The sequence below is a fragment of the Erythrolamprus reginae genome, chromosome 3 (assembly GCF_031021105.1).
Source record: "Erythrolamprus reginae isolate rEryReg1 chromosome 3, rEryReg1.hap1, whole genome shotgun sequence".
NCBI lineage: Eukaryota > Metazoa > Chordata > Lepidosauria > Squamata > Dipsadidae > Erythrolamprus > Erythrolamprus reginae.
The window spans coordinates 23,995,250-24,017,236 of NC_091952.1; the positions used below are offsets into that span (position 1 = coordinate 23,995,250).

Genomic DNA, 21,987 nt, shown 5'->3' on the forward strand with positions numbered 1-21,987 from the left:
CAGGGGACTCAGGGCAGCTTACATAAAGACATCAATACATCAATACAAAATTTATAAACCCAAGTATAAAATCTAAATCTTAAAAACCCAACAATTTGAAACCATTCAACCTGATTTATTCCAACACAATGATACTATCAACCAGAGAAGAGTATCAAGGCTGAATGGCCCCAGGCCTGCCAGAAAAGGTGCATTTTGAAAACCTTTCAAAAAGCCAGGAGAATGGGTGTGTGTGTGAATATCTGGGGGGAATTGGTTCCCAAGGCCTGGAGCCACCACAGAGAAGTCCCTTCCCCTAAGCCCTCATCAGGCGACATTGCTTGGCTGATGGGACCTGGAGAAGGCCGACTCTGTGGGATCAACCTGCCACTAGGATTTGTTAGGCAGGAGACAGTCCCATAAGTAATGGGTTTTATTTGTCTTGTTTTGTTTAAATTGTTCATTACTGAATATTTAAAAAATAAATATGATGAAAATATTTAAAATACAATAAGTACAATATATGTGGAGTTCACAGAGGCATTGATTTGACCATTGGCAGGAACAGAATGGAGAAATGGATACAAGCTTGGTTTGATCCAAAATTATTTGTATTATCTTGAAAGTAGAAGAAAGGGCCATCTCGGAAATATTGTAGCAACATAGAAGTTGACTATTTGCAGTTTGAACATTGTAGCAACATGGCTACAATGTAATAGTGGTTTGTACTACCAGTGCTTATTCCTTCTACTTGTTAAATCTAGTCATGCAATATAGAATACAGAATAACAGAGTTGGAAGGGATCTTGGAGGTCTTCTAGTCCAACCCCCTGCTCAAGCTGGACATGTGCCAAAAGGTGTGTGTGTGGGTATGCTAGCATGCGTGCACATACCCACACCCCTTCCCTCTCCCCCAACCATTCGCACTCCCCCATATTGCCCCTGCACATGCGCACAGGATTTTCTGAAGCCTGGTACGTGAAAAGAATGCCCAAATGGGGAAACCGGAAGTTTGGAAAAATGTACTTCCGGTTTGCCCATTATGCTTTTTTTTTCTTCCCTAAACCCTCCGGAGTGCAAAAAACAGCACGACAGCAAACCGGAAATACGTTTTTTGTCCATTGGGGATTTTTTTTGCCTCTGGGGCTTCAAGGAAGCTCCCCTGAAACATCTGGAGGACAAAATGGCCTGGGAGGCTGAAAAATCAGCTGACCAGCGCGCACATGTACACTGGATTTGAAATATGGCAAAATCTCACGTGCCCTCCGACATGGATCCACATGCCACCTGTGGCACCCATGTCATAGGTTCCCCATCACTGCCCTATATCGTTTGAGACAAAGGGCTGTCCAACCTCTTCTTGAAAACCTCCACAGATTGAGTCTAACTTTTAATTGTTCTCATTGACAGGGAATTTCTCCTAACTTCTAAGTTAGCTCTCCCTTTGAGAAGCTCCCATTCATTACTTTTTGTTCTGTCCTCAAATGTTTTGGAGAACAAGTCAACTCTTCAAATATTGGAAGATTGCTATCATGTCATTCCTAGTCCCCCTACATATACCTAGTTCCCTCAATCATTTATCATAAGGTTTTATATCATATAACATCATAAAATGTTACTCTCCAGCAACTAAGTGGTTTCTTCTGAAATGGAAAATTTAACTAAATAGTTCACCCAACTCCATGTTGCGATCCTTCACTAACTTCCCAGGTCTTTCTGACAACTTCTTTGGATTTAATCGATTTTATTTTGACTAATCCTCCATCATTTCGCTTTCTGCCTCTTTAGGGCTTTGTGCTTGCTGTTACCATCATCCGTGAGGCTGTAGAAGAGATCCGATGTTACATGCGTGACAAGGAAGTCAACTCTCAGATTTACAGCAAGCTCACAGCAAGAGGTCAGGAAATTGGCTCCAGCTTTCTGTTTGTTTGCTACTCTATCAAAAGATGATGATAATCAGAACAGCAATTTTGAGAAGGAGGGGTTGTGGGGGAAGATGTCAAATATGTGGAGGCAGTTTTAATTGTCCTTTTGGTGACTTGGGCCAAATCAGAACCTTCCTACTAATTATATTTTTATAGAGCAAATTTACAATACAGTATATATAAAATTTCAATATCTGGTAAGTTAAGAAAAACATGTTGCCATTTGTACATAATGGTAGGGCTTGGTTTAATAGCTTTACATTTAAGCTGCTAAGTTTTTGGAAGCAGAAACTCCCTAAACAAATGTCATTATGGTTTTATTCAGTATGTGAATCTTAAATAATGGTTCATGGCTTACTTTCCTATACAATTTATACAACTGGGGTTGAGCCATTAAACATAATTAATAATTATAACCTTAAACATAACTATGGCATAATGTGATGTCTGAATCCACTTGTCAACTGGTATCAGATATTTGGATAGTAAGTAAAATTTGTAAACAGTAAACAATATTAGGCCTCAAACTATATGGAGTGTAGTTCATAGTAGGGTGTTTCATAAGCCAGCATGTGTGTCCTAATGTATAATAATTATAATTAGCCAACAAATCAAGCATGGATATGCTTATTGTGAAGCTACCCACTATCTCTTTATCTTTTGTTGTGTGGTGGATACAATGGGGAGGCAGCCATATGTAAAACAATGTAGACAAAGGTAATAAATGGAAAGGGGATAAGAAAATATGCATATGAAAAGGCACTCTTAATTAACACAGGATTTCCTTCTCTTTCTTTGATAAGAACCAGGAAGAGAAAATAACAAGGCACAAATAATGCTATGAAAACCTTTGCCCTGAATCTATCCTACATTTAAATTTCATAGTGGACATTCTCATTTGCCATTTTAAAAAATTGCATTTGCTTTTCGGGATACTGAAAAATATTTTTAGGCAGGGTGGGGAAGATAAATCTATATTTATCACATGCAAGTTTGTTGAACATGTATCTTTGGGTCCAGTTTTGTCCTTGAAATGCTGGGTTTGATACCTTTCCTAGGTTTTTGGTTTAAGAGTTTCGTTTTCTTGTTTTCCTCTCTCTACAATTCATGAACACAAAGCATAATAAACCAGACCAGCATTAAAAAACAAAGTCCCTATGAAATGCAGAGAGACCCCCTACCAAGGGAGCACTGCTTTGACATAGCTCATTGAAATTTACCAGCTGTATCAAAAGCCAATATTTTCTCAAACCTTTTGTGCTCTGTTTTGCAAGTCATGATGTGTAAGGTCTCCTAAAAGCCAAATGGTTCTTGGAAGAGTGGGGAGTGTTTTTAATTCCCGTCTACATTTTGTTGGCTTTGGCTCTCTGCTTTAAATTTAAATGCACGCTGGTCATTTGTACTCAGCTACATGAAGCTACTCTACAGTATTTTGAAAATGAGGCATTGCTCTCTGCTAATACTTGTTGAGTTTTTAGCATCAAGGATCATATCAGCCATGGACCATATTTGCCAAATAATTCCCTCTGAATTGAAATGTGTGTGGGAGGATTGTCACCAAAAATGTTCAGTGTCTTGTAAAGAATTTTGTACACTTTTGGAGAATTTTAAAGCAGCATTTTGTTTTGTCTTTAGGCACAGTGAAGGTGAAAAGTTCGAATATTCAAGTGGGGGACCTTATCATTGTAGAAAAGGTAGGACTGGATTTAAAAAATGGTACAGTGGTACCTCTACTTAAGAACTTTTCTAGATAAGAACCATGTGTTCAAGATTTTTTCCCCTCTTCTTAAGAACCATTTTCTACTTAAGAACCCGAGCCTGGAAAAATTTCCCAGGAAATTTGAGAGCGGCACGAAGGCCTGGCCAGTTTCCTGCCATTCCCCCTTTAATCCTGGCCATCTTGGGCTTTTCTGGGCTGTAAGAGCAGCCTTTCGGTGGCAGTCCAGAGCGAACAAAGCATTTTCCTTTCTCTGGGTGTTAAACCTCTAGCACCTAGAGAAAAGAAACGCTTCCTTCGATCTGGGCAGCTGAGGAGTCACCACAGTGAAGGAAAGACTCTGGCTACAAAGTGAGCGAGCAAGAGGAGAGGGGAGCCCTTCAGCATGGAAAGGAAGAGGCAGCAAGTAGTAGCAGCAGCAGCCAGTGTATGGGAGGCAGCCTCGTACTAGGTATATTAGAGGCATGTGCTCCTCCTTGCTGCCTCAGAGTCCCTCTTTTTTTCTTTAAGCCTTAAAGTTTTGGATTCTTTTGTTTCCCCTCACTTCACCTTCTTTCTTTGGCAGCAACTGTCCTCCTCCTCTTCTTCTTCCTCCTCCTCCTCCCACCCAAATTCCGAGCTTTTATTTCTTTCCTAATGGGTTTGCACGCATTATTTCCTTTTACATTGATTCCTATGGGAAAATTTGCTTCTACTTAAGAACATTTCTACTTAAGAACCTGGTCACGGAATGAATTAAGTTCTTAAATAGAGGTACCACTGTAATATTTTCCTCAATACTCAGAGGAATCAGCATTTAGCAAGTGATGACAATGATGATGACAATGACAACGTTATCCATTCAGTCTGACCCTTGCACATTCTATGAGCCAAATGTCTTCCAATCATGTGCTACTTCTATAAATTATTCTGTGTTCTGGGCTGGTGTCAGTTTTGATGGCATAGCAATTAATAGTTAAAGCATATTGAACAGAAGGTTTCTTCCATTTCATACCTCTCGATAGGTTGGACTTCAGTAATCAAAATTCCAAGCCAACAAATCTGATGGACACCAAATTGGGAAGGCTGCTTCATAATTGTATGCAAAGTCAAATATATTTCTAGAGCTACCTGACTGGGACAGCAAACATTCAGATGACAAGTACTTGACAGCCAGTAGTGGGTTCTACTTACCTTTGCCTACCGGTTCGGGAACGGAAGTTCGCGGAGGCTTTGTGCACAGGCAGTGCTTCTGCACATGCATAGAAACCTCTGAGCATGCACAGAACTTTTTTTGATGACATCTGGGCAGGTGGGTGGAGCCTCCTGCCGCTCCCGCTAATGGTTCACCATACCGTGTCGAACTGGTAGCAACCCACCACTGATGACAGCACAGTGTTATATGCACTTCTATCTCTTTACTGGTCTCTAGTAGTTAACTGGATTTTGCCACCCATCTCTTATAGTCTTAATTCTTGTTTAGAAATTCATTAAAATTTCAGGAAGGAAACTCCATTATTTCATTTAGCTTTGGGACAAAGGTTGAAAGCCTGCTTTGACTTTCAAAGCACTTTAAATGCTTTTCCTGTTTAGAAATGCTGGTGCTGACATTAAGGCAAAAGGAAACTTTCTGAGGATGTTACTGAGCACTTTCAAGGTAGAGATGAATTAGGAGAGATGAATTTGGTGGGAAGGCCTTCCCCATGAAGAGCATTCTGTTATCATTAGACTTCTTGGCAGGTTAAAGGGAATATCTTCAGTTGCAATATCCCCCCCTCCCACAATTAATAGAGATACAGCAGGTTGCTCAACCATATAAGCAGTTTGCGTATATGGATGAGAAGAAAGGCAGCTGCAAAAGGATGTAAAAGGAAAACCAAATCCCTGATAAGGACATTTGGGGGCAGTAGAATCATTGCAATGGAAGGAAACATCTCCAGATTAGGTATTTGCAAAAGATAAGGATTTTTCTTTCTTTCTTGGATAACTGCTCGGACACATGTTTTCAAAGCAGTAGTTCCTGCTTATATTATCAACTTAAGTGGGGAACTTTGGAAGTGTATACATCAGGACAGCTGTCAAGGCTCCATAGCCTACGAAGTCTCCAAAATGAAAGTCTGTTTCATTTCAGCATAGGCCTGAAACCTTGCTAGTATTCTGTTTCATTTCAGTATTCAGTTTTTCCCTCTAATTCACTGGTCTTAAAAGCTTGTTCTTTTCTGGTCTTTGGCAATCATTCAGTTTTAATTATTCAAATTTTATACTTTTACTTTCATTGAATATTGGCTGTGTAATAATAGCCATTTTAAGATTAAGAGAATAAATGATAAAATTTGTTCTGTTTATTCCTGTATCACTTAAATATCAAATAACTAAAAATGAATACAGTTGGAAGGAACCTTGGAGGTCATCTAGTCCACTCTCCTGATTCAGGTCCTATACCAGTGATTGCGAACCTATGGCATGGGTGCCACAGATGGCATGTGGAACCATATATTGCCCTCGCCCAGCTCCAACATGCATATGTCTGTCAAACAGCTGATTTTTGGCTCACACAGATGCTCTGGGAGGGCATTTTTGGCCAGGGAAGCCTTTGGAGCCTGGGGAGAGTAAAACACTCTACTGGGCCTACCAGAAGTTGGGAAGCAGGCCGTTTCCAGCCTCCAGAGGGCCTCTGGCTGGCGGGGGAAGCTGTTTTCATCCTCCCCAGATATTGAATTATGTGTGTGGGCATTCACGCATGCCCAATAGTGTGTACCCAAGCTCTTTCGGCATCCAGGGGAAAAAAGGTTCACCATCACTGTCCTATACCATTTCAATTTCGTTTTTCTAAATTGTCTCTTTTTATTGAGGGTAACTTAGAAAAGACTGATGCTGGAATTTGAAGTTATAAAGTTGCTTGTGTAATATAGCTCTGTGAATTTAGTTTGGGTGGAATTATGCAATAATATATATATTTGAATTGTAATCTCCCCACCCAGGCATCTTAGCCGTATCTTATATTTCCAGTCAAAATTATGGACTGAATATTCATTGACTGTCTTTCTTTTCCCAATAAAGAACCAACGGGTCCCTGCTGACATGATTTTCTTGAGGACATCAGAAAAGAACGGTAAACATCTGGAACCCATTGTGAAAATAACCATTAACCTTTTGCCAGTTATAGGGGACATCACAATCATTTTGAACATGTAACCTAAGTAGATACAATTTTAAACTTGGTGAGTCTGACCAACTCAAACACTCATTTTGAATAGCTCAAGCTTCCTTCTTCCTTTATAATTGGTGATATTTTTTAAAATAAACATAGAGCTTGTTTATCTTGAAGGACGTCCTGTTGTGTAAGGTCAAGCAGTGTGAAGGAAAGGGAGATTGATGTGGCATGTTGACGGTAGCTGGGGCTTCATTGAGCTTCAGATTAACTTCTTTCCTGAGATGTCCCACCATTTGTTCAGGCGCCTTGCAAACGCTAGGCTACCCCAGCTTTACGTTTATGTAATCAGCTATTCTGAAGCTTCTTCATAATATTTATTTACTTCTCCCTAAATTGAACTGTGGGGAAAGAAAAGCACAATTTTAAAACTACTCCGTAAAGTGAAGACAGTGGGATCCTGCCTAGGTGTGATAATATTTATCAAGGGGACAGCTGCCAGTAGCACTGTTGACTCAAGTGCAATCATATTATAGTCATGGTGGCCACAGTCAAATTGTTTGTAGGTCACCCGGCGACTGTGACCCACATCAAAAGATGGTTTGGAAGCACACATGGGGCTGCTCCCAACACTGAAGTTATAAGGCTGTTGTTTGCTTAATGTTAGCGCACGCGCACACAAAAATAATGGTGCATAAAAGTAAATGATAAAACCTCTGTATTTGCAGCTTATCTCCAGAGATAATTCTGATAAGCACCAGTATTTTGTGATTGGTGCAAACTAAAGCTGAATGTTTAGAGCAGGGAATTGCCCTGGGGACAACGAAGGACCAGCTCAAGGTGCCTCTTTTAGCGGAAATGGAGCTTGGGAGGGCCACAGACGGCCCTCACCAGCTCCATTTTTGCTGGAAGAGTGCTCAGGCTATCACAGGTGCCCCTGACATGAGTGATGTTGAGCTGGCCACGCTCATCCTGGTCTTCTGAGGTCAAGTGCAACCCTGATGCAGCCCTCAGTGAAATCAAGTTTGGCACCACTGGTTTAGAGACTACTGTATGGATGATGTCTTTTCTTACATGAAAATGATGGGATCTTCACCACTACTTTACATTTACTTTACATTTATTTTACTTTACTTTACTTTACTTTACTTTACTTTACTTTACTTTACTTTACTTTACTTTACTTTACTTTACTTTACTTTACTTTACTTTACTTTTTTGTTTGTTTGTTTGTTTATTTGTTTATTTGTTCATTCATTCATTCATTCATTCATTTATATAATTAAATTTGTATGCATTGATGAAGGCAAGTCTAGTTCTATTAATTATTTTTCCCCAGCATGCCATCTGCTCTGTTTTTGTTTTTTTGTTTTTTTGTAAAGGAAGTCCCTCTGATCAACCCCACATTAATTATAGGTAAAAACACATCTCAGATCACTGTTCTTCTCTACTGTATCATGTAGGCTAAACCTTTCTATAAAGAATTTTCTTTAAATAATGTATTTCCTACGTACAGCATGTGGAGGGTGGGAATTAACTCAGATGAATATTTTTATAGGGTCCTGCTTTCTGCGAACGGATCAGCTGGATGGTGAAACAGATTGGAAACTGCGTCTGCCCGTCAGCTGTACTCAAAGGTTACCTACGGCTTCTGTACGTAACACAAACGTCGTTTTAATTATAGAACGTAATATGTGCCATTAAAAAGAAGAGAGAGAGAAAGTGTAATAAGTAGATAGGAGAGGAGGTGAGGAGGGATGAGTGAAGAGATAACGGAAGTCCAAACTGACTGATACTGAAAGTAATGAATATTTGTTGAGATATATTATAATGTTCTGGGTAGGGTGATGTAAATACTTGACGTATGGAGAAAATGTTTTTAAAAAACTTTTCAACACCCCCCCCCCACACATTTGTTTTCCAAACTAATTTGTAGTTTACATGCATCTTGGTGATTTATTTGGGCATATCTTGGCCTCTGGTTCCTATCGGAGAGATGGCTAATTTTGCTGTCAGGGGTTTGATCCTGACCAGCTCAAGGTTGGCTAAGCCTTCCATCCTTCCAAGGTTGGGAAAATGAGGTCCTGAATTGTTGGGGGCAATATGTTGACTCTATAAACTGCTTAGAGAGGGCTGTAAAGCAATGCGAAGCAGTATCTAAGTCTAAGTGAAATACTACTGGTTTGGACTGGTTCAAGAGAACCGGTAGTGGATATGTGACATGGGTTGCCGAACTGGTAGCAATGGCTGGCTGGCATGCCACCGGACTGGTCCCCTGGTCACCGCTCGCTCGCCCCAACCTGCCCACTCTCTGCTCTGCAGTTAGCTTGCTTAAAGTGCTGAGTCACCTGCCAGGTAAGCCTGCAAATCACATCCTACCTAGCTGCCCCTGCCCCCACCACTTCCTTCCCAGTGGCCCATGGCCATGCTTGCCTGCCTTCCACATGGCCTTCCCAGCATCCTTGTGACCAACTTGCAAAGACAGGCAAGTGGAAAGCCACATGGAAGGCGGGCAAGCATGTTGGGCACCGCAGGGAAGGGAGCTAGCAGCCTACTCCCTTCCCAGCAACCCTGACATGTCTTCCCGATGGTCCTACATGTCCACTTGCCTTCTGAAGTCAGTGTCTAGCCCGGCCTAGCCAATGGGTGGACAGGAATCCCTTGGTGGAAATGCAGTCGCTGCGCTAGGGCTGAGAGGAGTGGCGGTAATGGTGGCAACGGTGTCCCAGAGCTGCTGTGGATATACCTGTCCTGTTTCTGCAAAGGCAGCGCTCCCCACTGCAGGGCAATCCAAAGAGTAGAGGGGGATGCTGCAGAAAAGGCCGCATTCCACGCTCAATTCATTTTCCTTCCCTCCTGGAGCACTGCTGTTCGCTTTCTTCCTTCTCCCACCGCGAAATGAAATCGAACGGCGGCAGTGCTGCGGGATGGCAGGCAGACGTCTGCAGTCCAGGCGGAAAGAGTGGGCGGTGAGAGCAGCAAGTTGTTCCAGGAAGGGATTCTGAGATTTGAGGTCTACAATCGTGTTAAATGGCGAGCTATTGATTGTCACGTGGAAGGGAAACAAACTGCCAGTTGGGGAGAACGGTAGTTAAAAATGATTTAGAAAGTAAAAAAAAAGTTCACCACACCCACCCAGTCACATTACCCATCACCAAGCCAGGCCCACTAAGCCACGCCCACAGAACCAGTGGCAATTTTTTTTTTTTTGGATTTCACCACTATCTTAAGTGCTATTGCTATTATAATGAATTTTGTCCCTTTGCTGTCTTCATGCTCTCATCTTCCTTTGCAGGACCTTCTTCAAATCAGATCATATGTTTATGCAGAGGAACCAAACATTGACATCCATAACTTTGTTGGGACATTCACAAGAGTAAGCATTGGCTCTGTTGTTCACTAAAAAAGTAAAACTGTTTCTTAGCAACTTTAGGAGAGTGTTGGCTTTAAAGGCTTTTAAAACAATATTTATAATGTGATTATTGTAGGAGTTATGGAAAAATAAGCACACACATACACACACACACACACACATTGCTCAAAAATAAAGGGAACACTTAAACAATACAATATAACTCCAAGTAAATCAAACTTCTGTGAAATCAAACTGTCCACTTAGGAAGCAACACTGATTGACAGTCAATTTCACATGCTGTTGTGCACATTCAACTTTGTACAGAACAAAGCATTCAATGAGAATATTTCATTCATTCTGATCTAGGATGTGTTATTTGAGTGTTCCCTTTATTTTTTCAGCAGTATATATATATACAAAGTTGAATGTGCACAACAGCATGTGAAATTGATTGTCAATCAGTGTTGCTTCCTAAGTGGACAGTTTGATTTCACAGAAGTTTGATTTACTTGGAGTTACATTGTGTTCCCTTTATTTTAGCAGTCAAGACACACAGCAATATATGTTTACGTTTTTATGTGTTCTTCATTTTCTTTTTCTCCTTTGTTTTTGTTTTTTCTTCTTTTCTTTCCTTATAAGGTGTTTGTTTGTTCTAAGGCAGATGTACAATACGAGGCTATGAATTGGATACAACGGATCATGTAATGTCTTTTAAATTGTATATAACTTTAATAAAATATATTATATAAAAAAAAACAATATTTGGAGATGTTCCACATGTTCCATATAGACTTTAGACTGAGGTTGATACTTTTCACAATGATCTCTGTTTATGCTTGATGAATGATCTTTTCATAAGGACAGAATTTGTTTTTTTGAAAATGATATATAACAGAGAAAAGATTTATCATATAACCTCCCAGCTTTATCCCAATCAACAAATGGATCTTAAAGCTTAGAGCTTTTGGGAAAATGTTCAAGTTGGTAGTTAATGACTTCTTCATAAAGCTCCAAGTTGCCTTGCAAAGTTCAATTTTTATACCTAGGGAGTACACAGCTTTCAAGATAAAAATTATACCATTTTGTGGGTAATTTTAATTAATCTAAACAAACATGTTTGGAGATGAGCAGCATAAAATGTAGTTTGTTTTTGTACTACAGTCTTATAAGAGAAAATAATAGAATCAGTCCTGAATTTTTATTTTTTAACAACATATCATTAAATATAATTATCCAATTTTCTAATCAACATAAAGCATGGGAAATAATTTAGACACTAAAGTATTGTTGATTTTAACTGTTTATTAACAAGTGATAATGGTTAGTACATCTGTAGCATTAGATAATTATTGTAAACTCTATCATTCTGGTAAATCAAAAGCTTGGTTTGATATTTTAATATTATGTAGGAACCCAACTACCATATAAAACAATTCATGGTTTACAGAAAAATATTTAAAAGGGAGATATACAGCTTCTCCATATAAGAAGGTTATCCAATTTAAAAATAATTTGGTATTTAAAGTGGCCAGGTAGAACAGTAGTTTTCATTCAAGGCACTAATGTACCATACCGATAATTATTTTATTATTTTGAGTTTCCCTAAACACTGTTTATTCATTTCAATTAACAAAAGTGACGTATAATTTTGGATGGATGGTAGGGGTAAAAAGCTGGAAGGAAGAGGACAGATCTCAGTGAATAATTTTCCCCAAATCTTAAAAGGGTTGTTACTTATTATAATGTGTGAACATAATCCTAGAGTTAAGACTCTTGGTTTACATAGTGCAAACCTACCTTTTATTATCCATCCATCCATCCATCCATCCATCCATCCATCCATCCATCCTAACCAACCAACCCACCCACCCACCCACCCACCCACCCACCCACCCACCCACCCACCCATTCATTCATTCATTCATTCATTCATTCATTCATTCAATTTATATGCCACCCCTCTCCGGGAAAAGGATATCTGCAGGTGCAAGCTAACATACTATTTTCCTTTGTTTGGGTTCCACTTACCTTTGCTACCGGTTTGGGAATTGGAATGTGCGGGAGTGTATGCTTTGCAGGCACGTAACACTTCTGCACATGTGCAGAGTGTTTTTTATGAGTGGTGGGTGGAGCCTCCTAACCGTTGCCACTACTGGTTCGCCATACCAAGTCAAATTGGTAGCAACCCACCATTGCCTTCATTGCATGATTTATTTAAAATGAAATGCTCAGAAACAACTACAGACAAGCACACAGCATTTCCTGAACCTTTCAGGTTCGAGTGATAATAATCTATGATGTAACCAGCAGGCTGTTGAACGTACATTACCATAATCTGTCAGGGTGTTGTGTTATCGGGAGCTGCAGTTCAACTGTTGTTTCTTGCAGCCTGCATGATTGAATGTCTTGATACACAATGTCACACTCCAGCATTGGCTTCACACCTGTGGTGACAGGCAAAGAACCCTGCGGTCTTAAACATCTCTGATAATTTATGAGATTCTAGAAATGGTGTGTGAACCTTAAAAAAAAAAATGCACAAGGCCCTTATTATTTTTGGTTTTTTGTTTTGTTTTCCTTGACTCTTTCAGGAAGACAGTGATCCTCCTGTGAATGAGAGCTTGAGTATTGAAAACACCCTGTGGGCTAGCACAGTAATTGCTTCAGGTAAGGCCTGATGTGTGAATTTCCCAGGGAGTATGTTAGCAATTTTTTTTTTAAAAAAAATCTCTTTATAATTGAAAATAATCATCTCTTGTCAATGGAAATTAGGGGTTGGAATGAAGTTTTCCACTTGTGCTAACACTGCTAAGGGTTTGAGTTGACATCTAATTACCCCTTTGGACATTTATAGATGAGAAGACCTTTGGAATTCCAATAAATAACCTTTGGAGAAAGCATCCATTGCTAGAATAACCCTTAATTGCTCCCTATATTGACATTTTAAATCAGTTACAGAAAGGGTGTCAGGGAGACTTTTAAAGGGAAGCTAGGATTCCAAAGGAGAAGATCTGATAAAAGCAAGAACAGATGTATCAGGCTATAGTTGGGAGAAATCAAAGGCTTTTCTCTGAATTGTATATCAAGAAATAATTCAACTGTCACCACCCGCCCCATCCCCTGAGATGGCTAAATACAGTATACTCACCTCTTTCTCTATAAGCTATCCTTCTTGTTGAACATTTAAGGCACAGGTCACCAACCTGTAATCTGCGGGCCACTGGTGGTCTGTGAGAAAATTTTGGTGGTCCATAGTGAAATCTTGGCCCCTGGGCTGGATATGGCTGAGAGCAATTAATCCAGCCTGTTTTACCACCTGCAATGTTGCACATTGCATGTGCCATCCCCCATGGCAGAGATTTCCAGCTCCACCATGGGCTGGAGCCATATTCCAGAACTGTGGTAGCCACAGGACTGACCCTTTGGTCATCCTGAAGCAGCTTATTCACTCGGGTGCAGGAAAAAGGGAAAGAAAGAGAGGAAAGGAAAGAAAGGAAAAGAAAGAAGAAGGAAAGGAAGAATAGGAAAAGAAAGAGGAGAGGAGAGAAAAGAAGGAAAGAAGAGGAACAGTATAGGAAAGAGAAGGAAAGGAAAGAGGAGAGGAGAGAAAAGAAGGAAAGAAGGAGAGGGGAGGAAAGAAGCAAAAAATGAAAGGAAAGGGAAAGAGAAAGAGAAAGAAAGGAAAGACAGAAAAAAAGGAAGAAGAGGAAAGGAAAGAAGGAAAGGAATGGAAGAAGAGGAAAGGAAAGGAAAGAAGAGAAAAGAAAGAAAGAAAGAAAGAAAGAAAGTAAAGGACAGAAGAAGGAAAGGAAAGGAGGAAAAGAAAAGAAAGGAAGAAAAGAAAAGAAAGGAAGAAAAAGAAAAGAAAGGGAAGGAAAGGAAGAAGTGGAAAGGAAAGGGAGGGAGGGAGGGAAGGGAGGGAAGAGCCTACAACTACAACTTTGGAATATGGGACTGACTTTCCCAACTACATCAGCAAGCCACCGTCAAATAAGCTTCAATTATTTTATAATAATTACACTAACTTTAATAATTTTGCTACAATTAAACAACCTTTAATATTTTGTTTTGATTAAATAAGCATTTATAACTTTGTTATATTAAACAGGTGCATTTCATATCAATAAAATAGAAATTCTCTGATCATTATTTTACAAATGTATTTACCTTTAAAAAAAATCATATTAGTGGTCTGCGGTACTTAAAATTATGACCTTGGTGGTCCCTGAGGTCCAAATGTTGGGTACCCTTGATTTAAGGCATGGATGTGCTGCTTTCAGAGAGGAAAGTCCATGTTACTTTAGCTGACTGAGAGACAGCTATCCTCAAAAGAAATGAGACCAAAACCACGAATTAGGTAGTGCCAAGATTGTTTCTATGAATTGTTTGTTGTGTGATTTCATCAGACAACTTTTGTGGCATGTGTTGTCTGCATTCTTTGAAGCTTCTATGAAAGCTGGCACCCTCTCATGTGTTGTTCTTGCAACTGGCAAAATTCTCAGCCAGCCTAACAATTGGCTAAGATTCCCGAGAGCTGTCATTTTGATAGATCTGAAGACAGCAGTTTAAGGGATGCTAACTGCTATATATGATTTTTGGATTTTTTATATGGTAGTATATGCATGGAGTTTTAAAATAACATAGTTTACTGGAGTAAAAGTACTTAAATCGTCCTAAAAGCTTTATTAGTGGTGGGCTCCTGCCGGTATAGCTAATTGCACTCAGCTCCACGTCTCTGGTGCATGAGCGCGGGATTGAGTGCAATTTTGTTTTGCATGTGCATCCCTGTGCAAGATTTTGCTACCTGCACAGGTGCAGGAAGCAAAATTACGCTCGATCCTGTGCTCGCGCGCCAGAGCCATGGAGCTGTGTACAATTAGCCCACTACTAAGGTTTATGGTAGTATATGTTTAATGTCAAATAAATTAACCATAATTGATAGTATTGGGATTAATCGTGATTAATCTTAGTTATATTTTAAATTAAAATTATACATTTAGTTGTGGGTCATTCTTTGTCAAGTGGACCAGGTGAAGTTGAAGCCTTATTTGAAAAGAAACCATCACAAAACAACATACAGTGGTACCCTCGTGATACGAACCCCTCATGATACGAACACTTCGAGATACGAACCCGGGGTTCAGAAATCTTTTGCCTCTTCTTACGAACTTTTTTTGGCTTACGAACCCACCACAGATCGCAAAATGGCGCTCCGCTGGGTGCCGCCGCCCGCCTGTCACCTTTTAAAACAGCCGGGGGGCTTCTCGGCATTCTCCCGAACCCGAACTTTTTGGGTTCGGGAGGCTGCCAAGAAGCGCCGCCGCCCGTCTGTCACCTTCTGAAACAGCCAGGGGGCTTCTCGGCGTTCTCCTGTGACGTCAAAGCTCCGCCTATGGAATTCCCTATCGGGATGCCCCACCTCCTTTCCAGCCTCCAGATTGACCAAAAACACCACCGCCGAATGCAAAAATGGCGCTCCGCCGGGCACCGCCGCCCGGCTGTAACTTTCTGAAACAGCCAGGCACTTCTCAGCAGCCTCCGGAGCCCAAACCCGAACCTAAACTTTTGCTGAACTTCCGGGTTCAGCGTTTGGGAGAATGCCGAGAAGCCCCCCGGCTGTTTCAGAAGGTGACAGGCGGGCGGCGGTGCTTCTCGGCGGCCTCCCGAACCTGAACCCAAAAAGTTCGGGTTTGGGTTCGGGAGAATGCCGAGAAGCCCCCCGGCTGTTTTAAAAGGTGACAGCCGGGCAGCGGCACCCAGCTGAGCGCCATTTTGCAATTTTCCCCCCCCTTGCACGCATTAATCGCTTTTACATTGTTTCCTATAGGAAACATTGTTTTGTCTTACGAACTTTTTGCCTTACGAACCTACTTCCGGAACCAATTAAGTTCCTAAGACGAGGTATTACTGTATATGATAGAAAAAATATGCTCTTTCTAATGAAATAAAAATAAAGATGACTGAAGGTGAGAAAACAGAGAGAGATAGAAAAAACTTGCTCTTTCTAATGAGGATGATTGAAGGTGATGAAACAGAGCTCAAGTTTTTTTCTATGTTGTTTTTATGATGGTTTCTTTTCAAATAAGGCTGCAAAAATCAGTTTGGTCCACTTCACAAAGAATGACCCTTGTCTCACATGTGCATCTTTTTTCTTGGCACTAATACTTTTCATGTCCTGATCTCTAAGCCTCATTGGACTGGTGTTTTTGCTTCAATCCTCAGGAACAGTTGTGGGAGTTGTTCTATACACAGGCCAGGAGCTACGCAGTGTCATGAATACCTCAAATCCACGCAGTAAGGTAAGATAAATAATTTCCTTTTTATTCATTATTTAATAATTAGATAAATTTATATGGTTGTCCTACTTTCAGACAGGTGACTCTGAGCTGCCTACAACATAATCTAATCTCTTTTACTTGGTCTATAAAGCTAGACTTACCAGTAAATATGCAAACTTGTGCAGCCCATTTTAGATGCCTGATCATATCTGTCATACATGTCATATGTGTCACTCAGGTGTGCATATAAAACATGTTAAGATGGAAAAATGTAATGAATGAGTTCCCAGACAATGGCTTCATGTCAATTGGTTCCCACAGGAGAATTACAGAAACCAGCTCCTTACTAATCCCTATCAATATATACATACATACATACATACATACATACATACATACATACATACATACATACATACATACATTTGATTGATTGATTGATTTGTATTATATCAATCAGAGCCGGGGTGGCGTAGTGGTTAGAGTGCAGCACTGTAGGCTACTTCAACTAGCTGTAGTTCAGCAGTTCAAATCTCACCACTGGCTCAAGGTTGACTAAGCCTTCCCTCCTTCTGAGGTGGGTAAAGTGATTTTGGATGCTATTTGGAACCCTGACAGCACCACAAATATAAAAAGGGAGCCATGAATAACCATCAAGACAATAATACTAACTTATAGTCTCACCTGAGCTTCTGATCACCATGCTTGAAAGAATTGATAAACTGAATCAATCTTGCCTTGTATGATGCCCTCTGAGTAGAACTGGAGTATGTAAGATTTGAAATAATCTTAGAGGTTCCCAGTTGATCCTAGTTGTCCTGTTTTAAAAATCTGACCACATGGAAGACATAAGACATGGGGAAGATGCGCTATATCTTTTTTAAAAAAAAAATCTGGAGTAGTGTGTGATCATATTTTAGTTTGATACCTGCTCCAATTGCAATAATTGTTAATGTAAATGATCATTTTCTCTTTTTAAGATCGGTCTGTTTGACTTGGAAGTTAACTGTCTAACCAAGATACTCTTCACGGCCTTGGTGGTAGTCTCCCTTGTCATGGTCTCCCTACAACACTTTGCTGGCCGCTGGTACCTTCAGATCCTCCGGTTTCTTCTTCTGTTCTCAAATATCATTCCTATCAGGTACAAATGTATTTGTTGTACTCCTTTAAAATATTGATGTTTTCTTTCTTTCTTTCTTTCTTTCTTTCTTTCTTTCTTTCTTTCTTTCTTTCTTTCCTTCCTTCCTTCCTTCCTCCTTCTTCCTTCCTTCCTTCCTCTTTCTTTATTAATTAATTTATTATTAATTATTGGATTTATATGCCACCCCTCTCCGAGGATTCGGGGCAGCTTACAACCTATCAAGAACACAATATATAGTACAAGCATCTAAAATCCAATTAATTTAGCTAATTAAATTTAAAAACCCTAATAACATTTAAAAATCACTAATTCAACACAAACATGCCTACACTTGTTATGCAGGTGGCAGGGGGTAGTGAATTATGGGTGTGGGCACTCGTGCATATATGATAGTGCATCCGTGCTCGCTTTTGACACCCAAAGAGAAAAAGGTTCACCATCACTGTAGTAGGTGTTATGTTTGAAAACAGCTAGAGATCCAGGTCATGAATTTTCCATATAACATGTAGCATAACCAGTGGTGAGTTGCTTCTGGTTCGGACCGAATCTATAGAACAGGTAGTGCTCGCCGAACCGGGAGTAATTTCTGGTTGGCCATACCCCTGAACTGGCCCTCTGGGTGGCTCCATAAGTGGTGCCATATTGGTTTTGGCTTCTCTGCACACATACAAGCTGTTTTTTTGTTTCTGTGCATGCACAGAAGCTTGGATTTTAGCACTGTGCATGGACACACACTTGTGCAGCACAGCCACATGGCCCGCAATGAGCATACACCCATGCGGTATGGGAGTAAGCAAATCAGCAGCTAAGTAAGTTAGAACCCATCCCTGAGCTTAACTGTGAGTTTGGATTACAATATACTCCCTATCACATTGTTTGCTAATAATGGCCAGAATTCAAGGCCACATTTTACCTTGAAACAATTTTTATTTTATATGATCCTAAGGACTGGGTTACAAATGTCATCTGGGGCAACACTGCTCTGTGGCTTTAGAAATGAGAGAATGTGTTTCTATAAATCCTGTGTAAGAACGCAGCATATGGTTCAGATCCTTATCTAATTTTAATCCTGGTTTTGTCCATTGATATTGCAATCCATATAGATGGAACCAAATTGGGCAAATTGCAAGGGACCAAACCTATTCAAATATTCTTCATCTAATTTTTAAGGTGTGATTTTGAGTAAACTCCTAATAACAACCTATTCTTGCTTCTTCCTCATCTTCTCTTGCATTTATGTAGTTTACGGGTGAATCTTGACATGGGAAAAATTGTCTACAGCTGGATGATCCGACGGGATTCTAAAATTCCTGGCACAGTAGTTCGATCTAGCACAATTCCAGAGCAACTAGGCAGAATATCATATTTGCTTACTGATAAGACAGGTATTTTCATAATTTTTTTTTTGCAGGACACAGAACCAAGGGTCTGTTGCGTTGTGAAATATCTTAATGGATTTTACTGAATATATAAAATGGACATGAGATGCATAACAACGACAATACTTTCAGTTTTGAATGGTATCCTGGTCACTGTGCTTTAAAAAGCAGTGGCTGGATGAAGCAGAAAATGCAAATTTAATTCTAGTTCTATTTAATTAATAGTTTAAAAATGGCTAATACTTTCATTAGTGTATTTAATATTTTTCTGATTCATTTTAATTTAAATATTACAATCCTATAACAATATTTTGACATCTTTGGGGATTCTTTTCTCGATAATGTATAGTCTTCAGGTGAAGTCAACTCTGGTGGTAGAGACTTAGAAATGTTTCTTGGTGCTTAATTTGCTCTTTTTGTGCCATAACATGTAATTTTCCTATTCTAGGGACTCTAACCCAGAATGAGATGGTTTTCAAACGTGTCCATCTTGGAACAATGGCTTATGGGTTTGACTCCATAGATGAAGTTCAGAGTCATATCTTTAGCATATATACACAGGTAAGCAAAATTACGAGACTATGTCAGAGTTAAGGAATGATAGAATTAAAAGATGTTGCTGAACCATAAATCTGGCATCAGGAAACGATGTTTTCATACTGTTTCAGTGCAAAAGATGAAAAATCAGCCAAGCCAGAGGTTCCAGCAACCTCTGGAGGGTCATGAATCTCATACTCGATAAAGCCTGAAAAATCAAACTTTTTGTTAAACACAGGATTCAGTGCTACATGGCATATCCTTTTGAAATTGAGTAGCATTTCCTTCATTTGTAAAACCTATTCATGTTTTTTTTCTCCATACTTTTTCCAGTTTCCATTTCTGTGCAAAACCTGTTGAACTGGTGCTACTGGTGCGGTCCTGGCGCTGGGCGTGGGCACTTGTGTGAGATTCAGCTTCTGCGCATGCATAGAAACCAAATCTCGCATGAGAATGTGTGCACGAGTGACATTTCAGTGATTTTCATCAATATTATTTGCTTCTGCGCATGCACAGAAGCAAAAAATCAACAAAAATCATCTAAATCTTGCTCATGTGAGTGCCCTCACACAAAATTTGGCTCTGGATGCATGTACAAAAGCCAAATCTTGTGCGGGGATGCCCGTGCACCTGCTGGGGGTGCGCAGCTGCGCATGCACCCTGGAATTTACTACCACTGTATAGAGTGGCCCGCACGGGGAGCAGCCCATTACTGCTATTGAGGAAAAAGATTGGAAGGATTGCACAATCTCTTATAACAGGGCTTTTTTCTTTTCTTTTCTTTTTGCCTTTAAATCAAGTTCCTTCAGTTTTCATGGCAGAGTCTTTTGGAAGTGGTTTTCCATTATATAAATTGAACAAAGAAACAAATTCCTCCTAAGGATTGAGAGATAAAAATTGGCCCAAGATGGGACTACAACTCTCAGTCGCCTAGTTTTTAGCTTGGTGTCTTAAGCACTAGACAAACTGACTCTATAATAGTTGGGCAAGTTTTCTCCATGTTGCATGTAATTCCTGTAATAACAACAATTTAATACTAGAGAAATAGTGGAATTAACCCAGGCCTTTAGCTGAATGTCAAAATACACACATACACACATTATTCATTCCCTTCTCCAATAATGATAGAAGTAAAGGTTTAACTTTTCTGGCTAGAGACATTTTAGCTCCTGTTTTTAAATAGATGTAGAAGAGGGGAAGCAAATAACACTTAACACTAACTTTGATTTTATACATCTTCTTTCCTCAAATCAGAGTAATAGAAGACATACAATTGGGGGCAGGAAAAGCTTATACCTGTGTGTGTGTTTAAGTGGAGATTTTAAAGTTCTTCACATTCGGTAAGAAATTTGCTTCAAGGGTAGAACAGGATCTTATCTTCTGGTCTTCCCCTCCTTCTCTCCCCACCCCAGAACCTGCCTTTGGCACAACTCAGAGGTTGGCACACCTGCAGCAATACTACAAAACATCTTTGGAAACCCCAAGCTTAAACTAACAAAAATAGATGTTTACAAAATTTGTTGATCTTGCGAGATTTCAACCACTGGGCAGTGGCCATGCAATCTCCTGAAAAAGATTACTGATCTCAGTAATCAAGTCATCTGACAATGACTTTGTATGTGTAAATGATATTAATCCAGGTTCTGTATACACAATCAGGGACCTTTAAATAGGCTGCCTCCTAGATAATTTCTCCCCATCCCAAGTTAACTGGAAGCAGAAAAAGTGGATCTGCAGATCACTTGTTCTATTTCCTGGCTCCAACCTGTAGCCAAGATCAACTTTAATTAATATAGTTTCATTTAATAAGATGAAAGAAGCAGCTAACAGTGGTAAGGGATTTTTCAATGAGTGCAAGCTTAAACGTAATTGAAAGGTTAGAATCTCTGGTAATTGGAAGCATTTGCTGGCCATGATTCATTTAAACTGTAGTTCTGATTCATTGCTCTAATTATTGGTACCATGCTATGCCCTTTGACCTGGAAGTGAAACTTTTGTCCTCTTGACACAAGAGGTTAACAGAACAGGAAACTCAATGGCTATATATTCCCCTGTGACCAGCATAATTTAGTAATTGTGAAATTATCTGGAAGGTTTGGTGCAGACTCTAAAAACAGTGATAAACATTAAAATTTTCTTCCTTCATATCTGCCCATTTGTTTCCCCCCCCCTGTGTTTATAATATCATACCCTGTACATTAAATATAATTTGCTAAGTATTTCCTATAATGTTATATTTTTATGGGGCTTAATGCTACCAATGTAATCTGTCCTCTCTCGATCCATGAAGAACATTCCTGTACAGTTGTCCTTTTGTTGTTGTTGATTGAGGCATGCAATGGATAGACCAGGAACTACAAAGATGTTAGTAGTGGTTTGTTCTTTAAACTTGTTGCTTAGTTTCTGAATGTTTTGTCACTAGGCTAGGTAACATCATCAGTAGAACTTCATTGGAGTATCTTGTTTCAGTTCTCTTCTGCTTGTATAGGTCTTATATGATCAGTTGGTCACATGACCGACTGATCATGCTGAATGAGGGTTGGTTG

The 21,987-nt window shown here is 39.8% G+C and overlaps 1 protein-coding gene across 2 annotated transcripts in view; it reads left to right on the forward strand.

The window, feature by feature from the left end:
* The window catches only part of ATP9A (ATPase phospholipid transporting 9A (putative)), a 122,873-nt gene that overhangs the window by 43,043 nt on the left and 57,843 nt on the right, over window positions 1–21,987 (forward strand). For both annotated transcript variants that reach the window (XM_070744607.1, XM_070744605.1), the window contains exons 4-13: window positions 1,768–1,876; window positions 3,540–3,598; window positions 6,661–6,712; window positions 8,310–8,404; window positions 10,047–10,127; window positions 12,698–12,773; window positions 16,329–16,405; window positions 17,365–17,525; window positions 18,768–18,910; window positions 19,353–19,465. In XM_070744607.1, the coding sequence (XP_070600708.1) occupies window positions 1,768–1,876; window positions 3,540–3,598; window positions 6,661–6,712; window positions 8,310–8,404; window positions 10,047–10,127; window positions 12,698–12,773; window positions 16,329–16,405; window positions 17,365–17,525; window positions 18,768–18,910; window positions 19,353–19,465 (966 nt within the window). The remainder of the gene's footprint in view (window positions 1–1,767; window positions 1,877–3,539; window positions 3,599–6,660; window positions 6,713–8,309; window positions 8,405–10,046; window positions 10,128–12,697; window positions 12,774–16,328; window positions 16,406–17,364; window positions 17,526–18,767; window positions 18,911–19,352; window positions 19,466–21,987) is intronic.